A 22,541-nucleotide genomic window follows, 5' to 3' on the forward strand; every position below is an offset into this window, starting at 1 on the left:
TACTTAAAAATCTTTAACTATATCCATGCAAAAAAATCACGTTGATCCATTGCTCCGCCCGTTGTGGTTTCATTAAAGCACAAACCAACAAACAAAAAAGCACTTTTTTATTTATAATAATATGATTACTACTTTCATAACTACATACCTAGGTACTTGTACCTAATGCTACAGGTAAAAAATCTACTTTGCCCAATGCGCGTATTCTCTCCACAGTGTGCTATAACTTTCCCTTATATACATTCCAAAAGATATAAAAAGCGGTGTTTCTTTTTCAGCGAACATATCTCGTGCTCCGTGCTCCATTTTTAACGGCCATTCTTTTGTTTCCCCGTTGATAAGGGCGCAGGTACGAAAAGGTGGCTGAATTCTCTCTACGTGACCCAAGGCGTCATGATTAATGAACTAAGTCTTCGTCCCTGACTTCCTTTTAAGAGTGCCGTTTACAAAAGAGGCGACTCAAAGTTGAATACAATTTATCATGATCAAAAGGAAATGAGACAAGATGTTGTCAGTAATGTGAAACCTGATATGAAATTGGGAACCTATTAGTACTGTAGTAGGCCTTATTCTGAATTTATTAGTTTAATAGTCACTTGTATCTACATCTTATACTCTTCAATTTGTATCATAAAAAATCCTTAATTCAATAAACGAAGTTCGGTTGACCTGAATAAAACTTCCGACGTAGGCCATTTAAAAAAAACTTCCACCTAAGCAGTCTTAAAATATGTTTTTGGGCTTATTTCGACCACGATTCATGCACGAGAAAAATATCTACAATTCAAAATCATCAAATTAATCGTGATACTCTTATGTACCCGCTTTTTACATAACAATACAAACGAATCACTGAGCTCCGAATATATTTTAGTTATTATCTATTCGTACTTTAAAATATCCATACTAACCACTAGAGGATGCCCGCGACTTCTTCCGCTTGGATTTAAGTTTTTTAAAAATCCCGTGAGAAGTGTTTAATTTTCCGGGATGAAAAGTAGCCTATGTCCTACCCCGGTATGTAAGCTAACTCTGTACCAAATATTATGATCAAAATCGGTTGCACTGTTGGGCCGTGAAAAGCTAGCAGACAGACTGACACACCGCATTTATAATATTAGTATGAATTTGGAAAGCCACAAAACAAAATAAGAAGAATATACTTAACCTTTGAGAATCATTTGTAATAATTCTCAAAGGTTAAGTATATTCATTGAACTGTTATAAAATATTTTATCTACACCCATGCTTTAAATCCTCTATAAAAGATTCTGAAACAGTTAGCTTGTTGCCAACATTAAAACACCCAATATCTTAATAACCATTAAAGCATCCAAACGAGTGTTATAATGTTGTACTGAATTTCATTATAACACTCCTGTGAAAAAGAGACGGCGCTATACTGCTGGCATAAATCTGTCTCGCTATGCCAGCAGTATAGCGCTGTCTCTTTTTCACAGGAGTGTTATAATGAAATTCAGTACAACATTATAACACTCGTTTGGTTGCTTTAATGGTAATTAAGATGTTGTGAACACAACAACTATGTAAACAAACAGATCATAGACAAGGCACTGGGTCTGTGGTCTACTCAAAAGACATTGACAGTGACAGTGATACGACATATAATGTGACAGCCTGACATTAGGCAGGAAACGGACTAACAAGCTTCAGATGAATTCAGCACGTAACGTTAACGGACTTTTACATTACATCGATTTAAACACACAAGTTAATAAAGGAAAACTCAAGATTCCACAAACCCAATTGCGACAGCCAAGAAGAACGAAGGTTCGAAACTTACCAGCGCCTAACCAACAGCCCAAGGTACAAACAAGTGGTCCTTCGAACAAAGAAGAAACTCTTCGATCTTCCAAGAAATCGGCAGAAAATTCGCAGCAGAGTGGACCCAGAAGCATAACGGTCGTCCAAGCCAACTTCTGGAGTGAGTCCGTTCCTTTATCTTATTTCCTAACAATTCCTAATTTCTACAATCTTCATATCAATATTGCCTCATTTCCGTTACGTACGTGGAATATTTCCTCATAGTTAACTAAAAACCATTATTGCATCCTAACATTCATAGAAAACCATAATTACCAAATTACAAAACGGATTGCTTCAAATCCGACCGCAAACGAATCCTCTGTTTTCCCCCTTATTGTGTAAGTTTCGAGTTTCAACAAAGAATAATGTGAGGTTAACTTATTTTGTCGGATCAATTTTAGACTATTTATCACATCAATTGCGTAGTTTTTATAAAAAACAGTTAGTAATTAGTTCATAATAACGTTATTTAGCCTTGCTACAGCAAAATGAGCGAGGCAAAAATCAAAGATCTCGTCAAAAAGCGGGGATCAATAAAAGCAAAATTAACTCAATTTTCATCGTTTCTAACACTTCTACAAACCAGTGAATCATTGAGTGAAGTGCAATTTAAAGAGTTAGAGTATCGTTTTCGGAAAATTGAGCAACTTTATAGTGATTTCGACACATTACAAACAGAAATCGAAACGCTTACGGAGCCCCCAGAAACAGCCTATCAGGATCGCGAAGCGTTCGATGGCACATATTTTAGGCTTTTGTCAGAGGCCCAAGTGCTGCTCAGCCCACAACCAAACACACATGGGCGTCGGTCATCCATTTTAAGTGATGATAGCATACAAAGCAATGAGGAACGCAGACATGATTTTGTAAGGTTACCTAAGATAAACCTACCTCACTTTGATGGAGATTATCAGCACTGGCTCGAATTTAGAGACACCTATCTTTCTCTAATTCATAACAACAATTCCATAAGCGACATAAACAAGTTTCATTATCTCCGGGCAGCGCTTAAAGGTACTGCTGCTTTGACAATTCAATCATTAGAATTTAGTGCAAATAACTATAAGTTAGGGTGGCAATTGCTTACTGAGAGGTATGACAACGAGCGTCTTTTGGTTAATCACCACCTTCAAACGTTATTTGATTTAGAACATATACAAAAGGAATCAAGTCACTTATTGCGGAACATGGTCGATGTAACTAATAAGAACTTGCGAGCTCTTACGACACTAGGAATGCCCACTGACCACTGGGACATATTAATTATTTTCATTATGACTAAGAAATTAGATTCCACTACCAGTCGTGAGTGGGAAGAATATCGAAATGGCCTCGGAGGCACACCCAACTTACAACAATTTACAAAATTCATTACTAAGAGAGCTGATTTACTAGAAACACTACAGGATAACAATAAATACAAACATAAGTCAAACATTGCAACATTTTCAGACATAAATAAAAACAAAACACAAACTTCTTACACTGATCATCAAAAACCATACAAGTGCCCCTTTTGCTCTCAACTTCATTTCATATTCAGCTGTGAAACATTCAGAAAATTGGATGTTGAGTCTCGTACAAAAAAGGTCACTGAACTGAGTTTGTGTAAAAATTGCTTAAGGCCAGGACACACATCGAAGACCTGTAGATTAACTCACTGTAAATACTGTAACCTGAAACACAACACGCTACTGCATGACAGCTCTAAGGAGCCTACAAGCTCAGCGATAGCGCTGTCCACAGACATAACCTCAATATCTTATCAGCCAAATGTATTACTATCCACAGCTGTGGTGCGAGTTCGGGATGCCAGAAATGAGCTACACACAGCACGGCTGTTGCTTGATAATGGAAGTACTGCCAATTTTGTTACAAAGCAGCTCAGTGATAGGCTCGGGATAGTAAAGAAGCCTGTCAGCTCTACAGTTAATGGTATCAACAATCAAACTTCTTTAATATCAGAGTCTTGTAAATTAGTAATTGAATCTTATTATGGTGGCTATACAGAAGCCATAAGCTGTTATATAATTGCAGAAATAACAAAATACTTACCCTCTTCTTACATAGATACAATGCATATTCCTATACCTAAAAACATTCAGTTAGCCGACCCGTCTTTCAATGAACCATCAGAAATTGATATTTTAGTAGGAGCTGAGGTCTTTTGGAGTGTCCTAGGTACAAACATAATCGACTTAGGGAAACATCAGCCAAAGCTTCGCGATTCAAAGTTAGGATGGCTCTTATCAGGCTGTCTTAGCCATAATAAGACATCTCAATCAGAGACTTCAAACAATTTTTGTCACTTTATTGGACAAAATGATGAGTCTTCACTTACACGTTTCTGGCAACTAGATTCTGTATTACCTCAGCATAGCATGTCTCTAGAGGAAAAGGCATGTGAGAAGATCTTTGAAGACACCACTCGGCGCGACAAAGATGGTCGATTCATAGTAACAATTCCCCTTAAAGAATCGCCCGAGGTGCTTGGAGATTCTTATAATCTTGCTAAGGTTCGCTTTCTTTCTTTAGAGCGGCGGCTGGATAGGGATGCAAACCTGAAACACTTATACACACAATTCATTCAAGAATACATCGATTTAGGTCATATGACTCTTAACCAAAGCATACATCAACATACATCTAACTTACCCAACGTCTATTTTCCTCATCATGGGGTACTTCGTGATTCTACAACCACGAGGTTACGAGTGGTCTTTGATGCCTCGGCTGCCACTTTAAACCAAAAATCATTTAATTCTATACAGATGGTAGGTCCCACCGTACAGGACGACATATTTTCAATCTTAATACGCTTTAGGCAACACAAAATAGTGGTTTCTGCTGACGTTGAAAAAATGTACCGTACTATTTACATAGAACCAAGTCAAAGGTCACTTCAACAAATAGTCTTTCGGTTTCATCGGCATGAGGCCCTACAAACTTACACTCTTAATACAGTGACATATGGCACAGCCTCAGCCCCTTATCTGGCTACAAAATGTTTAGTGTCTCTTGCGGATGAAACCGAGGACCTTGCAACTCAACGTGCCATCCAACATGATTTTTATGTGGATGACTTTTTGTCCGGAGGTGACTATACAGAATCGGTCATTACTCTTTGCAAAGGTGTAAGAGACACTTTAGCCTCTGCAAAAATGAACTTACGCAAATGGCAGTCTAACAGTCTTGAGGTCTTACACGCTATCACTGACATAAAGGATAACTCAGAAAAATCCCTTGATTTGAAGTTGAGTGACAGCTCACCTTCAAAAACATTAGGTCTTCATTGGAATTCAGTTTCAGACAATTTAAATTTCATCATTGACATAGACACAAAGAAAAAGCTAACAAAGCGCAATATCATTTCTATTATCAGTCAAATCTTCGATCCTTTAGGTCTTGTTGGTCCATGCGTACTATTAGCTAAACTTGTTATACAAGCGTTATGGATTTGCAAATGTGACTGGGATACTGAAGCACCTGCCGACATAAAAAAGGACTTCTTAGATATTGCAAACACCTTTCATATTTTAAATTCAATCACAATTCCTAGATGGGTGTCATGCAGCAACCCATCTCTTATTGAAATTCACGTATTTTCAGATGCATCCGAGCGCGCTTATGGCGGTTGTATTTATGTAAGAACGGTAGATGATAATGGGTCAGTGAATGTTAGACTGTTAACTTCTAAAAATAAGGTCGCGCCCATTAAGCCCAAAACTACAATACCGCGTTTAGAACTATCCGCAGCGTTGCTTGCCACAAGACTCTGGAAAAAGACAGTTAGTGCTCTTACAATCAATGTCCATCAACACTATTTCTGGTCTGACTCAACAATCGTATTGTCATGGTTATCAAGTTCATCTTCGCAAACAATTCAGTTCGTCAGAAATAGAGTTGGTGAGATACAAGAAAGCACTAGCGGCCATAAGTGGAACTACGTGCCTTCCAAGTCTAACCCCGCGGATCTTGTTTCTCGTGGGGTGAAGGCTGATTCCATCAGCACAGCCGCCCTGTGGTGGTCAGGGCCAGAGTTTTTGCATGAAGTGGACATCAAATTTCCGGAGATACACAAAAACTCAGACACTGTATTGTGCGCAGTCACACCACAAAATACAGAAGACGTTAGTGAAAACAGAGTTCTTCAACTCATACATAAGCATAGTAACTTCAACAAAATAATTCGAATCTTAGCTTACGTGAATAAATTCATACACAATTGTAAACACAAACCCAAAACGAATCATCTTACCCTCAACGAACTTGAAACATCTCGTAAACTCATTTTAAATCATGCTCAAAAGGAAATGTTCCCTGAAGAATATTTATTGTTAAAGAATGATCAATCTTTGTCATCACACAGTAAACTTAAATCACTTTCACCATTTTTTGATTCTGACAATCTCATAAGAGTAGGTGGTCGTTTAAAAAATTCTTATTATACTTACGACGTCAAACATCCCATTCTTCTTTGCTCCAAACATCATCTCACGAAAATTTTATTTGTTTTACAACATAAAATTCTTATGCATGCCGGCCCTCAGCTTCTTTTATGCACGGTTAGACAGAACTACTGGCCTATTAATGGAAGGAATCTAGCCAGAAAAACTGTACACTCTTGTGTTCGTTGTTTTAGATTCAAGGCGTCTTCAGTTCAGCCCATCATGGGAGATTTACCCAAAGAGCGAACGCAACTGGAACATCCTTTCATTAACACAGGTGTCGACTATGCCGGGCCGGTGCTTATACTCGACCGAAAGGGCAGGGGGGGTAGACTTACAAAATCTTACATTTGCGTATTCGTATGTTTCGCAGTAAAGGCAGTACATCTTGAACTCGTAACGGATCTTACAAAGGAGGCGTTCCTGGCTGCTCTGAATCGTTTCACATCGAGGCGAGGAAAACCTGCCACCATATTTTCCGATAACGGGACTACCTTCATTGGAGCGTGCAATGAGCTCGCTCAGTTTCTTAAAAATAGCTTAGAGTTCGTGCAATGGCGCTGCAAAAAGGATAAAATCATAATATCATCATCATCATCATCATGATCAACCCATCGCCGGCTCACTACAGAGCACAGGTCTTCTTTGTGAGGAGGGTTGTGGCCATAGTCTACCACGCTAGCCAAGTGCGGATTGACAGACTTCAAATACCTTTGAGAGCATTATGCAGAACTCTCAAGCATGCAGGTTTTATCAATGATGTATTCCTTAACATTTAAAGCAAGTGATATTTAATTAATCACTTAAAACGCACATAACTACGAAAAGGTGCCCGCGATCAAACCCCTGACCTCCGATTAGGAGGCAGACGTCCTAACCACTAGGCTATCACAGCTAGCTATTATAATATACTAGCTAAGTACTATCTCACATGCGTTGCAATACCAATTTGCGCTGCACCTATATCACACGCTGATCGTAGGTAGGTACTATTAGAATCCTTCACTTCACTATTAGATATTATAATTACTGAATCGGTGCAAGAACCGTATTGGAAACAAACCGACAAGCTTTATCGATACTAATCCATACATCTTCATTCTAAAATATACAACAAAAAACTTCTGAAGTCGGTTATAAATGGTATTTTTTCCTAAAACCGTACTTAATATTATCTAAACTTCAAACATCATTGTTACTTATTTTCACGTTGTTACAGACGTTGTTCCAATAAACTAAAAGTCGACCATGAAAAACCAACAATAATGGAATTTTCTAGTTTAAAAACAATGTTGAAAACTGAATAAATATGTTATGGATAGACGCGGAAGCGTAAAATTCAGTTTGCCTAATTTGCATTTTTACTTATTTTTCTGCAAATTTAATCCAGAACAATACCTCTTATTTTATCTTTCAGACGAAGAGCTATGCAATATGCATTATTCATATTATTAACTAGTTATTGCTCGCAATTTCATCCGCAAGAACATAATAAAAAATTTATCGCCGGCTCACTACAGAGCACAGGTCTCCTTTGTGTGAAGGGTTTTGACCATAGTCTACCACGCTAGCCAAGTGCGGATTAGCAAACTTTATAAGTACACCTTTGAGAATAATAAAAATTACGGGGAACTCTCAGGCATGTTACCTGCATCCTCACGATGTTTTCCACCATTAAAGCAAGTGATAGGCATTTAATTGCTTACAACGCACATAAATGTACAGTCAACTCATCGACCAAGGTATAAACTTCAAGCGTATCCCGGCGTATAGCCCTAACTTCGGCGGAATTTGGGAGGCGGCTGTCAAATCCGTGAAACACCACTTACGCAGAGTACTTTCCTTAACCCACTTCAACTATGAGGAAATGGCCACTTGCCTGGCGCAAATAGAGGCAATCTTAAATTCTCGTCCTCTTACCCCCCTATCATCCGATCCTTCCGACCTCTCTTACCTATCTCCAGCACACTTCCTCGTCGGACGACCTCTTCTATCAGCAGCTCATCCAAATTTGCTGGAAAGGAACATCAATCGACTCCAGAGATATCAGCGGGTGGAACAACTTCGCCAACATTTTTGGCAGAGGTACTCCTTGGAGTATGTCTCGTTGCTGCAGACGAAAACAAAATGGAGACAGTCAAATGGTCAACTCAAAGTTGGGTCTCTCGTCTTAGTAAGAGACCGCACTCAACCACCTCTTCTGTGGCTTATGGGTCGAGTTACAAAAATTTTCTACGGTGGAGACTCAGTTGGAAGAGTTGCCGTACTACTCACCAAAAAGGGCACAATTACACGGGCCTACAACAACATCTGCCCTCTCCCTACGGACGACATCAGCCCGGGGGGGAGCATGTTGTGAACACAACAACTATGTAAACAAACAGATCATAGACAAGGCACTGGGTCTGTGGTCTACTCAAAAGACATTGACAGTGACAGTGATACGACATATAATGTGACAGCCTGACATTAGGCAGGAAACGGACTAACAAGCTTCAGATGAATTTCAACACGTAACGTTAACGGACTTTTACATTACATCGATTTAAACACACAAGTTAATAAAGGAAAACTCAAGATTCCACAAACCCAATTGCGACAGCCAAGAAGAACGAAGGTTCGAAACTTACCAGCGCCTAACCAACAGCCCAAGGTACAAACAAAGATATTGGGTGTTTTAATGTAGGCAATAAGCTAACTGTTTCAGAATCTTTTATAGAGGATTCATAATATTATGGGTGTAGATAAAGTCTTGTATGCAACTGTTGATAATTAGGTATTAAAACACTCAAGTCATATTATTATTACCGACTTTCGTGTTTTAATGCCCCTCTTTATACAACAGTTGCATAAATAACTATTAGCGTTTAAACTGTAGACATGTATAATGTTATAAACCAGCTAATGGCTAGAAGACGCTAGCTAGCGGCTACATCACCATAGCCATTATTACCTACTTCGTGATCACAGTCGATCTTAATTAAAGCCTCCAAAGGTTTTCGCTACTCACCAACTCTTGTGATATACAAAGGAAGTTAATAACGCTCGCATACGTTGACTACAAGCACTACAAGTTAGCCTGTAATGGTTTAAAGTAAAAATGCTCGGTGTTTTACCGGACTGCGGGAGAGTATAGTCCTAGTTTACTTTGGTATAGTGTTTGGCAGTTATGTGTGTGTGTGTTTTTTTTTTCAATTCATCAGTTTTCTTTAGTTACAAAACTAATCCTGATATTATTATTCGTCGTTTTTAGATAATAGAGATTAGAAAGAAAAGAATTCGATACGATACCTATACGATACGATACCTAGAATGTATTTTATTTCACAATAAACGAACAAAAACAATGTTAAAGTCTTATTAAATAAGTAGGTAGTTATTAAAGTACAAACTAGACAAAAGTCGTGTTCAACTTAGTAGCTGTCACGTCATTTCAGTATGAGGCTATTAAAATTATTCAATCAGTTTCACGTTCCATTGTACAAAGGCAGTTAATGATTGTCGTGCACATTGAATATTATAATGTAGACGTTAATGGCTTTCTCAGAAAAGGTACCTACCTTAGATATTCTAAGATACATCAGTGATATCCACATTCTCTGTGGTTATATCATTATTAATTTACTTAATACATTTTAATTTGTGTAACATTTTTACTAAGTTTGATATGGTTCGATAAAAATAATAATATAGGTATTTTTAATGTTCTATACCTATTCAAAGCTAAATAGATGTTTAGTTTGTGTCAGAACGTGGAACAGCTAATATATGGTAGAGTTCTGTTGACATGATAGTAAAAACACCGGTCAAGTACGAGTAAGACTCGCGCACTGAGGGTTCCGTACTACAGTCGTATTTTTTCGACATTTTGCAAAATTATTGATCACTATATTTGTCGCTACCAATATTACAAATGCGAAAGTGTATTTGTTTGTCCTTTAGTCACGTCACAACGCGAAATGGAGCAACAGATCGACGTGATTTGCATGGGTAGATATACAATGTTACCTGCAGACCTGAGGATTGACATAGGCAAATTTTTTTCGGAAAATCAAAAATTTCTTATGGGATTTTTAAAAACCTAATTCCACGCGAACGTAGTCGCGGGCATCAGCTGCTAATATTTATTTATACCAATATCATCATCATATTATTATCTCATCATCATCATGTATTCATAAAATACGTTAAACAATGTCATGCGTTTTAGGACCGACTTTCGAGTAAACATTGCTTATTTGAATATTATACGAGTAGGTACCTACTTACCTATTCAATTTGGCTTCGTTAAATGCGATAGTTAATGGCGTGATAGACTATAACGTAATGAATTAGTATGTATTATACGAGTGTTAAAGCCAAATTAATTGGGATTGGGTTAATAAAGTTTATTTGAATAGGCCGCGTCCTTTCAAATTTGCATTTATTATGCTAAATGAGATTCGATTCATAATTTTTGTTTTAATTAATAACCGTTCACGTTGATACAATAACAATAATTTCATATTGAATATCAACATGGCTAATAATAATTTATCGATTTCTCAGTACAAAATCGAGAGTTCGGCACAATAAAGTTAATGAGTGTGTTTTATTTAGTAATGTATACTTAATGTTGCGTATGCAAATAATTTATTGTTAGGTATTGCACAATAATTCATGCACAAAAACTCCGAGCAGAGCCTCTCCATTACCCGCTGAATGATTCCGATCTGAGGTCCATAGTAAACGACCACGTCGCGGATCTGTATAAGTCCTCATTGCACACGGAAACTGTTCGAAAACTTTGGTTTTCAAGCACTGAGCAATTTAGGACGAGAAGACATATCTAAACATTTCGTACACTGCCCAACCAGCAGTAGGATTGAGCAGCTAATCTCTTTCAGCTATGCTCTGAATTTCTCAAACCAGAAATGAGGAGATTCATAAAAGAAAAAAAGTAACCGACATAGCTCAATGGGTTGCGAAGCTGGAGTCGTAATAGGCGGGGTACATAGTTTAAAGAACCGATAGACGTTGTGGTCATAAGGTGGTTGAAACCAGGCCCGACTTCTCGCCAAGCAGCCTTATACTTACACAAACTTTACAACTGCGATACTATTATGTAAATGACCGAATATTTATATTTTGTTGCAGGTATTAAGTGACGGGCGAACCGCAGCTCCTTTGATAAGGCTGGGATATCTCCACGCATTACGCGGTGGCACGACTTACTTCACTCATTTCCATCATCTATCGCTCGATAAAGACTATCCCCAGGTAAATTACTGATCGTATACCTACTCATTTTCATTTTTTTCTTAATTTTTAGGGTTCCGTACCTCAAAAGGATAGAAAGAACCCTTATAGGATCACTTCGTTGTCTATCTGTCTGTCCTAGTCCTGTCAATAGGACGTAGAATCATGAAATTCGGCAGATAGGTTTTACAGGACAAATAAAGGAAAAAATCCGAAAACCGTAAATTTGTGGTTACATCACAAAAAAAATTTAAATGTTTCACAAAGAAGTCATTAGTATTTTCAATTTTCTAAGTAAGGTAACTAACTATATCATGGGGGGATATCATATGAAAGGTCTTTACCTGTACATTCTAAAACAGATTTTTATTTATTTTTATGCATAATAGTTTTTGATTTATCGTGCAGTGTCGAAAAAAATAGCAAAGTACGGAACCGTCGGTGTGTGAGTCTGACTCGCACTTGGCCGGTTATTTAGATAATCAGACCTACCGGCAAGTTATGATGCAACCTAGGATGGTACTTGCGTAGAAGATGGCTATTCATTCTTGACTTGAACCTACCTTTATTAAAAGTGAAACTGAAAACTGATGCCGGAAATATTCACTTTTTAGAGTTCTGTACCCAAAGCATAAAACGGAGCCCTAATAATGTCACTCTGCTGTCTGTTTGTCTGTCTGTCTGTGGATCACGGGTGTCGTGGATCTCTATAAGCTCATAGAAGAAATGAGTTACAGACCTAAAATTTTGGTATATTTTGTGTATGGAACCATAAAAGAGCGAAGCCCGACCCGCACTTTGTCAGTTTTTTACATATTTAATTCATTTCGTAGTAGATTGAATTTTAATTTAAAAAAAAAGGATGGCCAGAGCCACGTAATTAGCAATACCGCCAAAGAACTTTGGTGATTTTGTTATATAAAATTAATTTAATAGATTTTTGGGTCATGCTAGAAACTAAACAAACTTGGCAAAGACCGTTTCCAAAGATGCAACTGTACCTAAGGTGTTGCATGATAGGCAGTTAGTAAGTTAAAGTTACGATAACGATTAACTTTGACTGCCAATGAATGCCATATGCCATGATTAAATTAAACGTGAAATTTTGGTTGTCCTATTTTGCTTTTATCAACGGTCAAAATTAGCTGTAACGTAACTTTAAGAGTATTTAAACGTAATTTATGGATGACATCATAATAATTTTTTATTTCCTTTGAAAAACTGTTGGGCTAAAATCTTTTTGTCGCATCGTCTTGCAAACTAGGGATAAGAAACTACTAGCAACTTAGTTATAATATTAGTAAAAACATTCTTTTTCTGAAAATTTGTATGAGACTGAAGATTTCCTGCATTATCTTTCAGTGTGGAATCTCACTTTCCAGATAACTTATGGTTCGACAGATAAAAGGTGAAGCAGAAACGAGGTCGTGAACTTTGCCGTCGCGCTCAGACTCCCTAAAATTAAATTCTGTAGAAATTCGATAGACAGCCAACCTTGATCTTATACCTACCTACTGCAAACGTTATAGATTCTTGACGAGTAGGTATACACTTATACAGTCTAGATACATAAAATGAAGCTTAAGCTTTTGAATAAAATACGTTTAGGCAGATATGGCACTGTCCGGAATTAACTGCTTACCACAAACCAACAAAATGGGTGACTTTAAAATATACAATTAAGTATTAAATGCGTATTTGCTTTTGTTTGCTTTAAAATATCGAACTATGTACCTATTTTACCTACTTTTCGAATCAAGCTTTTACTTAATAAACGACGAATGTACATACCGACCTGAGTGGCTATAAAAAGGTCAAAGTAGGAATCCTGACATTTAAAAATAAGTAGGTATCTACTACCACAAAAAATATCAGCCAAACCGGTCGAGCCGTTCTCAAGTGATGATCTTTCATGCATGCGGCAATTGATTTTTATTTATAAAGATCCTTAATTTGGCTTGAGTAACTATGTGAAATCTGACTATAAAATCTTGTTTAGGATAAAGCAAGCCCTAGTTAAATACCGTCAAAATGCTAGGTTGAGTGGCTATATGCTTGCATAATAACTATGCAACTTTAAAATGGCGCTTCAACTCTTTGAATGAAATAGGTTTAGGCACGTATGTTTCCGACTTGCTGCGGCTATTTACCGGGAATGTGAGCATAAAAGCCTTTGCTGAATCATATGAGAAGTGGAACTTTTAAGTATAATATTTGTATGTGCGCTTTTGTCAGCTTTTAAATATGCCGCTTAATGAGACTCCAAAGTTGTAATGGTGCTCGAATTATTATAATATCCTTCATTATGGTTTCTGTATACTCTGCATTTATAAAAAAATGTTTGTAACGCTATACAATCCAGCTATAAAGTATAAAATCTTGTGTGCATTGTTTTGGTTTTTTTGTTGGTGTGATATTCGAATGGTTTCAATTAACTATGAAAGTTTAACTTTGACCCAATCCCTAATAGACTTAGAGCTACCGCGTGCCAAACCTTCGTTATTTTATAAAAGCTGAAAGTTTCTCTGCGTATTGTCCCCAACACGGGGAGGAACGTTTGTATAAAATAACGAAGGTCTGGCAGGCGGTGGCGCTCTCTCTAAATAATGTTTCACCATTTTAGGAATTGATGTTAAAAATTATTGGTAGGTAAAAGCTACCTACCAGTGTAGTGTAGGTATCTCTTTGGCATTCGCGGCTAAAGTGCTGTAATCAATTGGGGCACAATTTGTGCTATGCGCCATTTTCGAAATGTCTGAAAAATAATTTTATCATTGAATCTTTTATGATTTTTTTCAGTTTCAAAGTGACTTTAGTGGCATATAGCACGGTAATATTATCATATAGTTGAGTAGTTTTGAACTTTACACTTTTGATCACTTTCAATGGTTCATAATAATGGCACCAGTGTAGGTAATTACTAGATACAAAATGAAAAAACTGATTGATTTGTTTGTTGACAGCGACCGGGCTCCGTCCATGGTGAGGATCTGCCCTACTATCTCGGCGTTCCTCTAGCCCTGTCCCATCACCAGCAGAACTTTACCCAGCAGGAGCAACGAGTTGCTAAACTGTGTGTGCACTACCTCGCAAACTTCGTCAAATACGGGTAAGATCATCTTTTTTAATATTTTAAAGTCTTGCCATTTTGTTATTAAAACCCGATGAGGAACATAATTGATACAAAAGTTATTGCAATAAAGATTAAGTTTAATTAAAAAAGTTCCAGTTACTCTGCCTTTTCAAACTTACATTTAACAAATAAAACAGTACCTAATTACATAGTTAAAAGCTCTTTTAAAATATCACAGACATAACTTACTTCGTCCATACATAACTGTATATCATTAGACTCCTCAAATGGACTTTCCTCAAAGGAGACATTTTAATTAACATCGCGAGATGAAGCACTCCCCATCTTTTCACAAGAAGATTAAGTGGCTGTAATTTAAATGATATCTACTACAAAATTAACTGTACACTTATTAACTTCGTATATTTTTATTTTTAGCGATAATTCAAATCATGTAGGTATCTGTTCGATAAATTGATTGAATTTAATATTATGTCAACTTTTAAGTAGGTATTACTTTAAAGTATTTGTTAACATAATAAATCTAACAAGTTAAGGAAGTAAGTTTAAATAATTTCGTTAAAATTCCACTTAATTTTCAGGATGAAGTATTTTCTTACCATCTAGATGTATTCGCCAGCTTAACATCTTTGCAAAAAATACCAGTCTTTTATGCGAACATACAGCGTGGCCTTAGCCACCGCAAGCGGCTGGGCTTGATCTGTATTTTCGATTTCCTAAATTCTCTGACCACAATCTCGTGTGATAGTAAAAAAAGTATCGATTTCCACTAAAGCCTCTTGTATGAAACGTAGATTTTTGCACCAAAGAGCTTGAGACTTAAAGAGTATGTAATTATATGACGAATACAGAATTTCTACTACAGCAATCCGAATGATCCGTCAGCAACGCCGCCGCCCAGCCCCGTGATGGGAGAGTCACCCCCTGTCGCTCCCGACCAGACGCCCTACTGGGACACGTACGACACTATCAACCAACTTTATATGGAAATTAGTACGTCTCTGACATTTTTGCAAATGAGAAAGATACTTGATTACATTAACATTTTATTTACTCATTTGATTAATTTTTTTTAATGCTTGTTTGACAAAATCTTGCAACATAAAGCTATGTACTGTCATTATTAATTTTTAAATTGAATCAAGAATAAAGTGTCTAAAATTATAAGGCAATACTAAATAGATATAGCTCCCTATCATCCATTATCGATATAAATATATTATTACAAGATTTAGGTATAAGTATAAACAGACCGCTCAAAGTTGTAGAAATACCTACACATCCTATGCGGAACAATATGATCTGAGTTGTGTGCTAATTGTACGAGTTTACAACTCATTATAAAAGTTTTGGGTTGTTTCCCGTTTTAAACTCTCGCATTATCCTCGTTAGTTTCAATTTATTCTGAATTTATTCGTATAATTTGGGTCACAGGCAGCAAATCTGAGATGAGGAGCCACTACCGTGGCCACAAAATGTCGTTGTGGCTTTCCCTCATACCGCAGCTGCATCGCCCTGGGTCTGACTTGCCTGACGCTGCTATGCGGCATCACCACTTCCAAGATGATAATGCTAATTATTACGAAGGTACTACAAGAAATTGGTTATTAGAATGTACAAAAATCTAACTGAATTTTGGTGAAGCCATGACAATGATATAATTATTTTTGCTCGGCATTATTCCGAACCAGTGGTAGATACAATTGACGATTCAAAAGTACACGTAAAAGTTTAACTGAATAAAAAATATTTTATACTAATTATTTATTTATTACAAATGACAGCCCGCAGCTTTGCTCCTTTTTTTCCTTGTCTACATTATAAAGGAAACCTTTGTGCCAAATTTCATCTTTCTAGGTCCAAGTTTTGGGTGGGGTGATGATGAATAAGTCAGTGAGTGAATCAGGGTTTTTCTTTGTACACATTTAGTTTCGAAAAACAATATAATCAATATTTTTGTTTAATCAGGTGCAGTAAGAACTCAGTCACTATCACGTGCTCACGTGCCACACGTAGTGAACATTGATATTGGTAGTGCACGCGGCGATGGGAGAAGCACACAACCCCCGCGTGCGGCTCCTCCGAAGCCGTCACCAGCTCCCCCAGCATCTACAGAATGCCCTCCAAATGCGACAGCCACACCAATGCAGCCTGATGATGCTCTTCTTAGGAGGCTTGCTTCATCCCACTATCAATCGTACACTGCAGCTCTGACGGTTACTATAGCTGTTGGTTGCTTTCTTCTTCTACTTAACGTTCTTATTTTTGCAGGCATTTATCACCAAAGAGGCTCCCGACCTCGGCGTTGCAAGGACGACCTAGCCGAGGCCGGGAGTTCATCATCTTCTGATAATTATGATGGAAAATTAGATTACGAAGTTCGTACATTTGATGGTAAAGGTTTCGGTTTTGAGTGTAAATCCGCACATGTGCCTCGAGGTTCTGGTTCCAAATTTGATTTACGGACGTTATCGGATTGTGGAGAACCTACTTTTGGAGAATACAGCTGTTATGACGAAAAACATCGTGCGGCTCGTAGTTCGTTGCCCGATGTGAGCGTAGGTAGCGCAATAGAGGCAGGAAGTGTTGTTTGTATTGATACTCAGAAACCAGATATACAAAGAGTGGAAGGACGAAGTCCAGAAGCCATGGGAAGGACTAGCACTTTTGAACCGCGTGTTGTAGATAGTTCTACTCAGGTTAAATTCGGACCCCTAGTAGATTCTTCTGATAATTCTGAAATTAATGGTGATTCTGAATCAGGAGCTGCTGGAGGCTCAGGTATTTTAAAAAACCCTCCAGTGGCAACTACTCCGGCGCCACCAGGGATAATGAAGAAAAGAGTACAGATACAAGAAATATCTGTATGAGAGTTAGAGAAATTGGACACTGCCGTAATCGTAGTGAATACTCGGACAAAGTTGTGATTTATAGATTTTTCTTGTAAATATTGGTACATTCATAATATTGTATTCCCAGCCAACTGTGTTAATGATCTTGTAAATAATGTACATTAGAGATATAAGATAATGTCCGATATGGAATAATGCGTGCAAATTCACTGTAAATATTATACTGTACGCCATTAACACTTCAAATCCCTATCCCTTCCTTTTGGTATCGTATCTATTGTTATTGATGAAATAGAAATACGAGACGGATGTAAGCTTAAAAAAAATCGAAGCACAATTTATTATTTTAAGATGGTACGATAAGATTTTTGTCTTATCTCTGTTTCATATTTCTGTATTTAAAAACAAGTTGAAATAATTGTAGATTATTGTGGGCCTATTCATACACCTAATAAATGTGAATATAACAATAATATAGTGCGAAAAGACTAAAGATCTAGGTGTATCATAATTTTATCAAAGGAGAAGTGTTTCAGATATAATAGGATAAATTATTTATATTGCATATGTTGTAATTTTTTGTAAAGTTATTTTAATTGAGACATATTAATTTTAAGTAGTTTTTGATAAGTAAATATTGAACACTAATATTATATTAATCAATACAACAAATGGACGAGTACATAATAATATTATAGTAAAGTTGTTATCATGTTTTTGGTTAATTTTTTGGACTAGGTATATTTTGTTTCCAAGAGGTTAACAGGGTACTAAAAATTATACTCAATATTCATTGATATGCATTTCTTGAGATGTATAACTAAAAATGTCCTTTTAAAGACATTCAAATTTTTAACTAAATACCTACCTCTCCCCTGTTTAACTGACTTTATAGTTACTTCTAAAAAATATATTTTAGTAACGAGTTTCGTTATATTAGGTCGGGATAATTGAGTGCGAAAAAATGTAGCTAAAATAAATTTAAAGAACCAAAGCAGTGCTCGTCCAGAATTTTATCTTCCCAGGAATTGATGATTTAAGTAATGATGAGTGATTTAGTAAGTAAATATGCGTCATTATCCACATTGTGACAAAATGTGATTTGTAATATACTTAACTACTTTGTTTGTAAATCTCTTAAACCAGCCGCTATAATGAAACTACACTTTACTAATTATGGTTCATAAGTTAGTGCGTGTGTAAGATGCAATTTTCAGGACAGTAGAGTCTGAGTTTTCACCTAAATTGTATCCTACATAAGCATATTATCTAAAATTTTATAGGCACAAATGTGTTATCGTTTATATCCTGGGCGAAAAAGCTTCTAAACTTTATATAAAAGACGTAGTTATACAATATTAATTATGCATACTAAATCGTTGTCAAACATTATTATTGTTATTAATTATGGAATTGACTACTTATACTTACTTTGATGCGCATGTGTTGTAATGCACATTTACGTATTAAATTGTTTTTGTACTGTACAATACAGAATTTATTACAGTAATTTTGTAAACGAAATACCGACGTACTACAGATTTTTTTAGTTGTTACTCGATAATTCATTGACATTATGGTTCAAGGTAACTAATGCCTTTTAGTTGCATATTTTTATAACCGATTTTCCTTGAACAATTTTTTTAAGACTGGGGCCAACGAAAAGCGTTCAATCTCCATAATCATCGTATTTATCATCTATCGAATATCAGATATCGAATAACAACTGAACATGATTTATAGCTACCTAAGCTATATTATATACTTACTAAACGTGTTACGTAAAATACGTTATATGAAAGCAAAACTTTCTTTATGGAATTGTATTATCTTGCTTAAAAGTTTACAAAAATGTGCAGTAAAACAATTGATTTTTAAAATGGTAGATAGGTATACCTACCTACTACTTAGTATTACATTTCTGTAATTATTAATTACATACAGATCTTTATTGAAACCATTAAAATAAATATTTGCAATTATTTACTTATTTAAAACTTTTACCTGTCTAACATCACTAAACCATTTCCTTACATGAAAATCATGTTTTAGTTTTTAGGGCTCCGTAGTAAAACAAGAAACCCAAGTTTTGTCCAGTCCGTATGTCTGTCTGTTTGTCTAACTCTGTGTCACAGCCATTTTTTAAAATAAACTTTGTAAGCTGTAAAGCTGAAATCAAGCATAGCTATAGAAACCTGTTACCACTACACATAAGCATAACGACCGAACTAGTGGTACTTAGATTCATTTGATGGTATTCAAAAGAACTGTCTTGTAAAACTTAATTTTATTAAAAATTATTTCTATTCCATATTTAAATTTAAAAAAATATCTCATGGTACCTAAACATTAAAAGCAAGAACTGAAACAAACATTTTGGTTTACCCTCCCGAATGATACTTCGTTGAATAGGAAGGACATCTTAAAATATAATAATTATCAGGTTTCTTAGACAGTTTTTGGAGAAAAAATTACGAAATAATGGCCGTCAAAGTGTTTAGCAACTAACATAACGAAACACTACTGTAGGCGTGTTCGAATTCTGACATGCAGCATTTAATTATAATGATGATGACATATTAGTAATAATTATTTTTTAATGAGGCTAGAAGCACTCTTGTGCATGGTGTGGTGTTCATGATCGTATTTTATAATTTTTGTTTGTCATTTGTTTTTGAAATCTGTTTAGATAAATAATATGTTAAAACTCAGCATTTTGTTACAATTTGGTGTACATTTGGAGTGCGTATAACATGGTGTCGAATAAATATATGAAAATTGTTTGCATTTTGTTTCTACCCACAACATTGTTAGGAATCGTTTACTGGACTATACAAAGCAGCGCGGCGGCGTCATGTGCTGCGCGTACCTAAAAATCAAAATGTGTTAAAAAAAGTAAAAGCTTCATAATGTATCTTCTAAAAATTATTGAAACTTAGTCATAAAAACATCCACACTAATATTATAAATGCGAAAGTGTGTCTGTCTATATATAGACACACATTCGCATGTCGGCCCAATAGTTTAACTGATTTTGATGAAATTTGGCACAGAGTTAGCTTATATCCGGGGGAAGGATATAGGCTACTTTTATCCCGGAAAATCAAAGAGTTCTCATGGGATTGTTAAAGGTCCATATCCGTTTAACCGATTTACATGAAATTTGGTGCAGAGGTAGCTTCCAAGAAAACCTAAATCCACGCAGATGAAGTCGCGGGCATCATCTAGTAACCTATATAAATCTAAACAGGACTACCCTGTCATATTCCTTTAGGGAGTTCCAGTGTCCACCTTTCATCTCCATCATCAAAGACGCTCAATGGTACCTATCATAATCATCATCATCTAGGTACATTCAAACCATATGTGTCTGAAAAATGTCAATTTAATCCGACAATTGGAAGTAGCTGAAAAATCAGTTACCGTTATTTCAACGAAATTACAACATAAGAAAAAGTCAAACTAATGAAAAGCTTTTAGACATAGTAGCACGGGAGTGTACTTCCGAAAAGCGCATATGGCCGATGAATCTGAAATTTGGTATAGTACCTACCTAATAACGTATTTTAACCTCCTTATAACGAATATCATAACGAAAATTGGCCACAAAAACAAACAAAAAAGTTCTTAAAAATGTGGACACAGTTCTCTCTCTCCGCTGTATAGGTACATTAAAATATAAGTGATACACACACCCATAAAATAGTCTAAATCGGTTAGGAATGCCCGATTATCCACACAAATGCAAAGAAGTTCTCTTTCGTTTTTCATATATTCAAAATGGTGTTAGCAACAATGGTTCTGTATGATATTCGTAATTAGGAGGTCAAAATAATATGTTATTATACCAAATTTCAGATTCCTCGGCGGTACGCGCTTTTCGGAGTTTATCCGCGGGGCGGTTTATGCGAATTGACTTAGTCGCAACTTTGCGGTGAACGATGTGTTTTGGTAATAACTATTATCAAAATAACTACGGATGTGATCGATAATAAAAATAATAGGTCAGTGAGTTGCGATGTAGTTTAAAATGAACGTTTAACTAACGTTCATTTGAAAGAGGTAGAAGGTAGAGTCTAGTAGGTACAGATTAGCTGATAACTCCATCTGAGTCACATTCGTGATAAATCGTTACATAATGTATGCGTTCAATGAGTTTTAGGTATTTGAAAATACTTACAAAACAATACTTAGATAAATTAATATAAATGCAACAGTCTAATTAGGTACCTGTTTGAATTTACGATACACATTTTTATAAAATTACGTATTATAAGCATGATCCGATAGAAAAAAATGTTTGTGAATATTTTTGAGAATATTCGTATATTTTCCCGAGAAGTTAAATTATTCACTGTAATCTACGAAATTTGCGAAAATTTTCCTACTTTTTACATAGAATTTTTGTACGAAACAGTAAAAATGTCAGCCGGAAAATATTTTCCGTTGATTGTTTTCTAAAAATAAAGTACCTACTTATCTACATACTTATATTAATAATAATGAGTAAACTTAATTTAAAAGAAAATTAACAAAGTAATTCAGCAGACCGATTTAAATTTGTTGAATGTCAAATTGAAACTTATTTACACCAACATGTTGGGTGTGAGGTTGTTCGGGATGAAAGGTTAATGACTTTACTGCGTTGTTAATGGTGAACTATATTTTGATCCTGGCTGATGCCCGCGACTTCGTCTGCGTGGAATTAGGTTTTTTAAAAATCCCGTGGGAGCTCTTTGATTTTCTGGGATAAAAAGTAGCCTATGTTACTCTCCAGGTCTTTATCTATACCCATGCAAAAAATCACGTCAATCCGTTGCACCGTTGGGACGTGATTAAAGGACAAAACAACAAACCAAAATACCAACAAACAAACACACTTTTGCATTTATAATAAGGGTACTAATTAAATACAAAAATCTATGGCAATTACTAGATTAGTTTTTCTAACAATCCCATTCAACGCTATGTTTTCTCAAATCGAAAGTAGCCTATAGGTCTCTACCTGCCTAAAACGTTTAGTCTCTTCAAAGTTAAGCCCGTACAAACAGATGGAACTAGAAACATACGTATTTAGGTACA

General features: G+C 36.0%; 2 protein-coding genes across 2 annotated transcripts in view; both read left to right on the top strand.

The window, feature by feature from the left end:
* LOC117996647 (neuroligin-1-like) overlaps positions 1 to 20,252 on the top strand; it is a 107,422-nt gene extending 87,170 nt beyond the window's left edge. Inside the window, exons 11-15 of the mRNA XM_034984771.2 lie at positions 11,412 to 11,534; positions 14,477 to 14,622; positions 15,473 to 15,600; positions 16,042 to 16,194; positions 16,576 to 20,252. Coding sequence (XP_034840662.1) covers positions 11,412 to 11,534; positions 14,477 to 14,622; positions 15,473 to 15,600; positions 16,042 to 16,194; positions 16,576 to 17,477 — 1,452 coding nt within the window. The 3' untranslated portion in view covers positions 17,478 to 20,252. The remainder of the gene's footprint in view (positions 1 to 11,411; positions 11,535 to 14,476; positions 14,623 to 15,472; positions 15,601 to 16,041; positions 16,195 to 16,575) is intronic.
* Positions 1,540 to 6,881, top strand: LOC138402418 (uncharacterized). The gene is made up of 2 exons (XM_069498923.1): positions 1,540 to 2,841; positions 3,619 to 6,881. Exons 1-2 carry the CDS (start codon positions 2,316 to 2,318, stop codon positions 6,879 to 6,881), a joined length of 3,789 nt encoding a protein of 1,262 aa, XP_069355024.1. The 5' UTR covers positions 1,540 to 2,315.
* Positions 20,253 to 22,541: the final 2,289 nt, after the last annotated feature.

This window comes from Maniola hyperantus, chromosome 1 (assembly GCF_902806685.2).
Source record: "Maniola hyperantus chromosome 1, iAphHyp1.2, whole genome shotgun sequence".
Taxonomy (NCBI): Eukaryota; Metazoa; Arthropoda; class Insecta; order Lepidoptera; family Nymphalidae; genus Maniola; species Maniola hyperantus.

Bases quoted from the DNA above. Each gene is read 5' to 3' on its own strand.
- LOC138402418 (XM_069498923.1), top strand. From the start codon at position 2,316: ATGAGCGAGGCAAAAATCAAAGATCTCGTCAAAAAGCGGGGATCAATA. The intron at 2,842-3,618 runs GTACTGCTGCTT...TACTATCCACAG, and splicing joins TCTCCGGGCAGCGCTTAAAG to CTGTGGTGCGAGTTCGGGAT.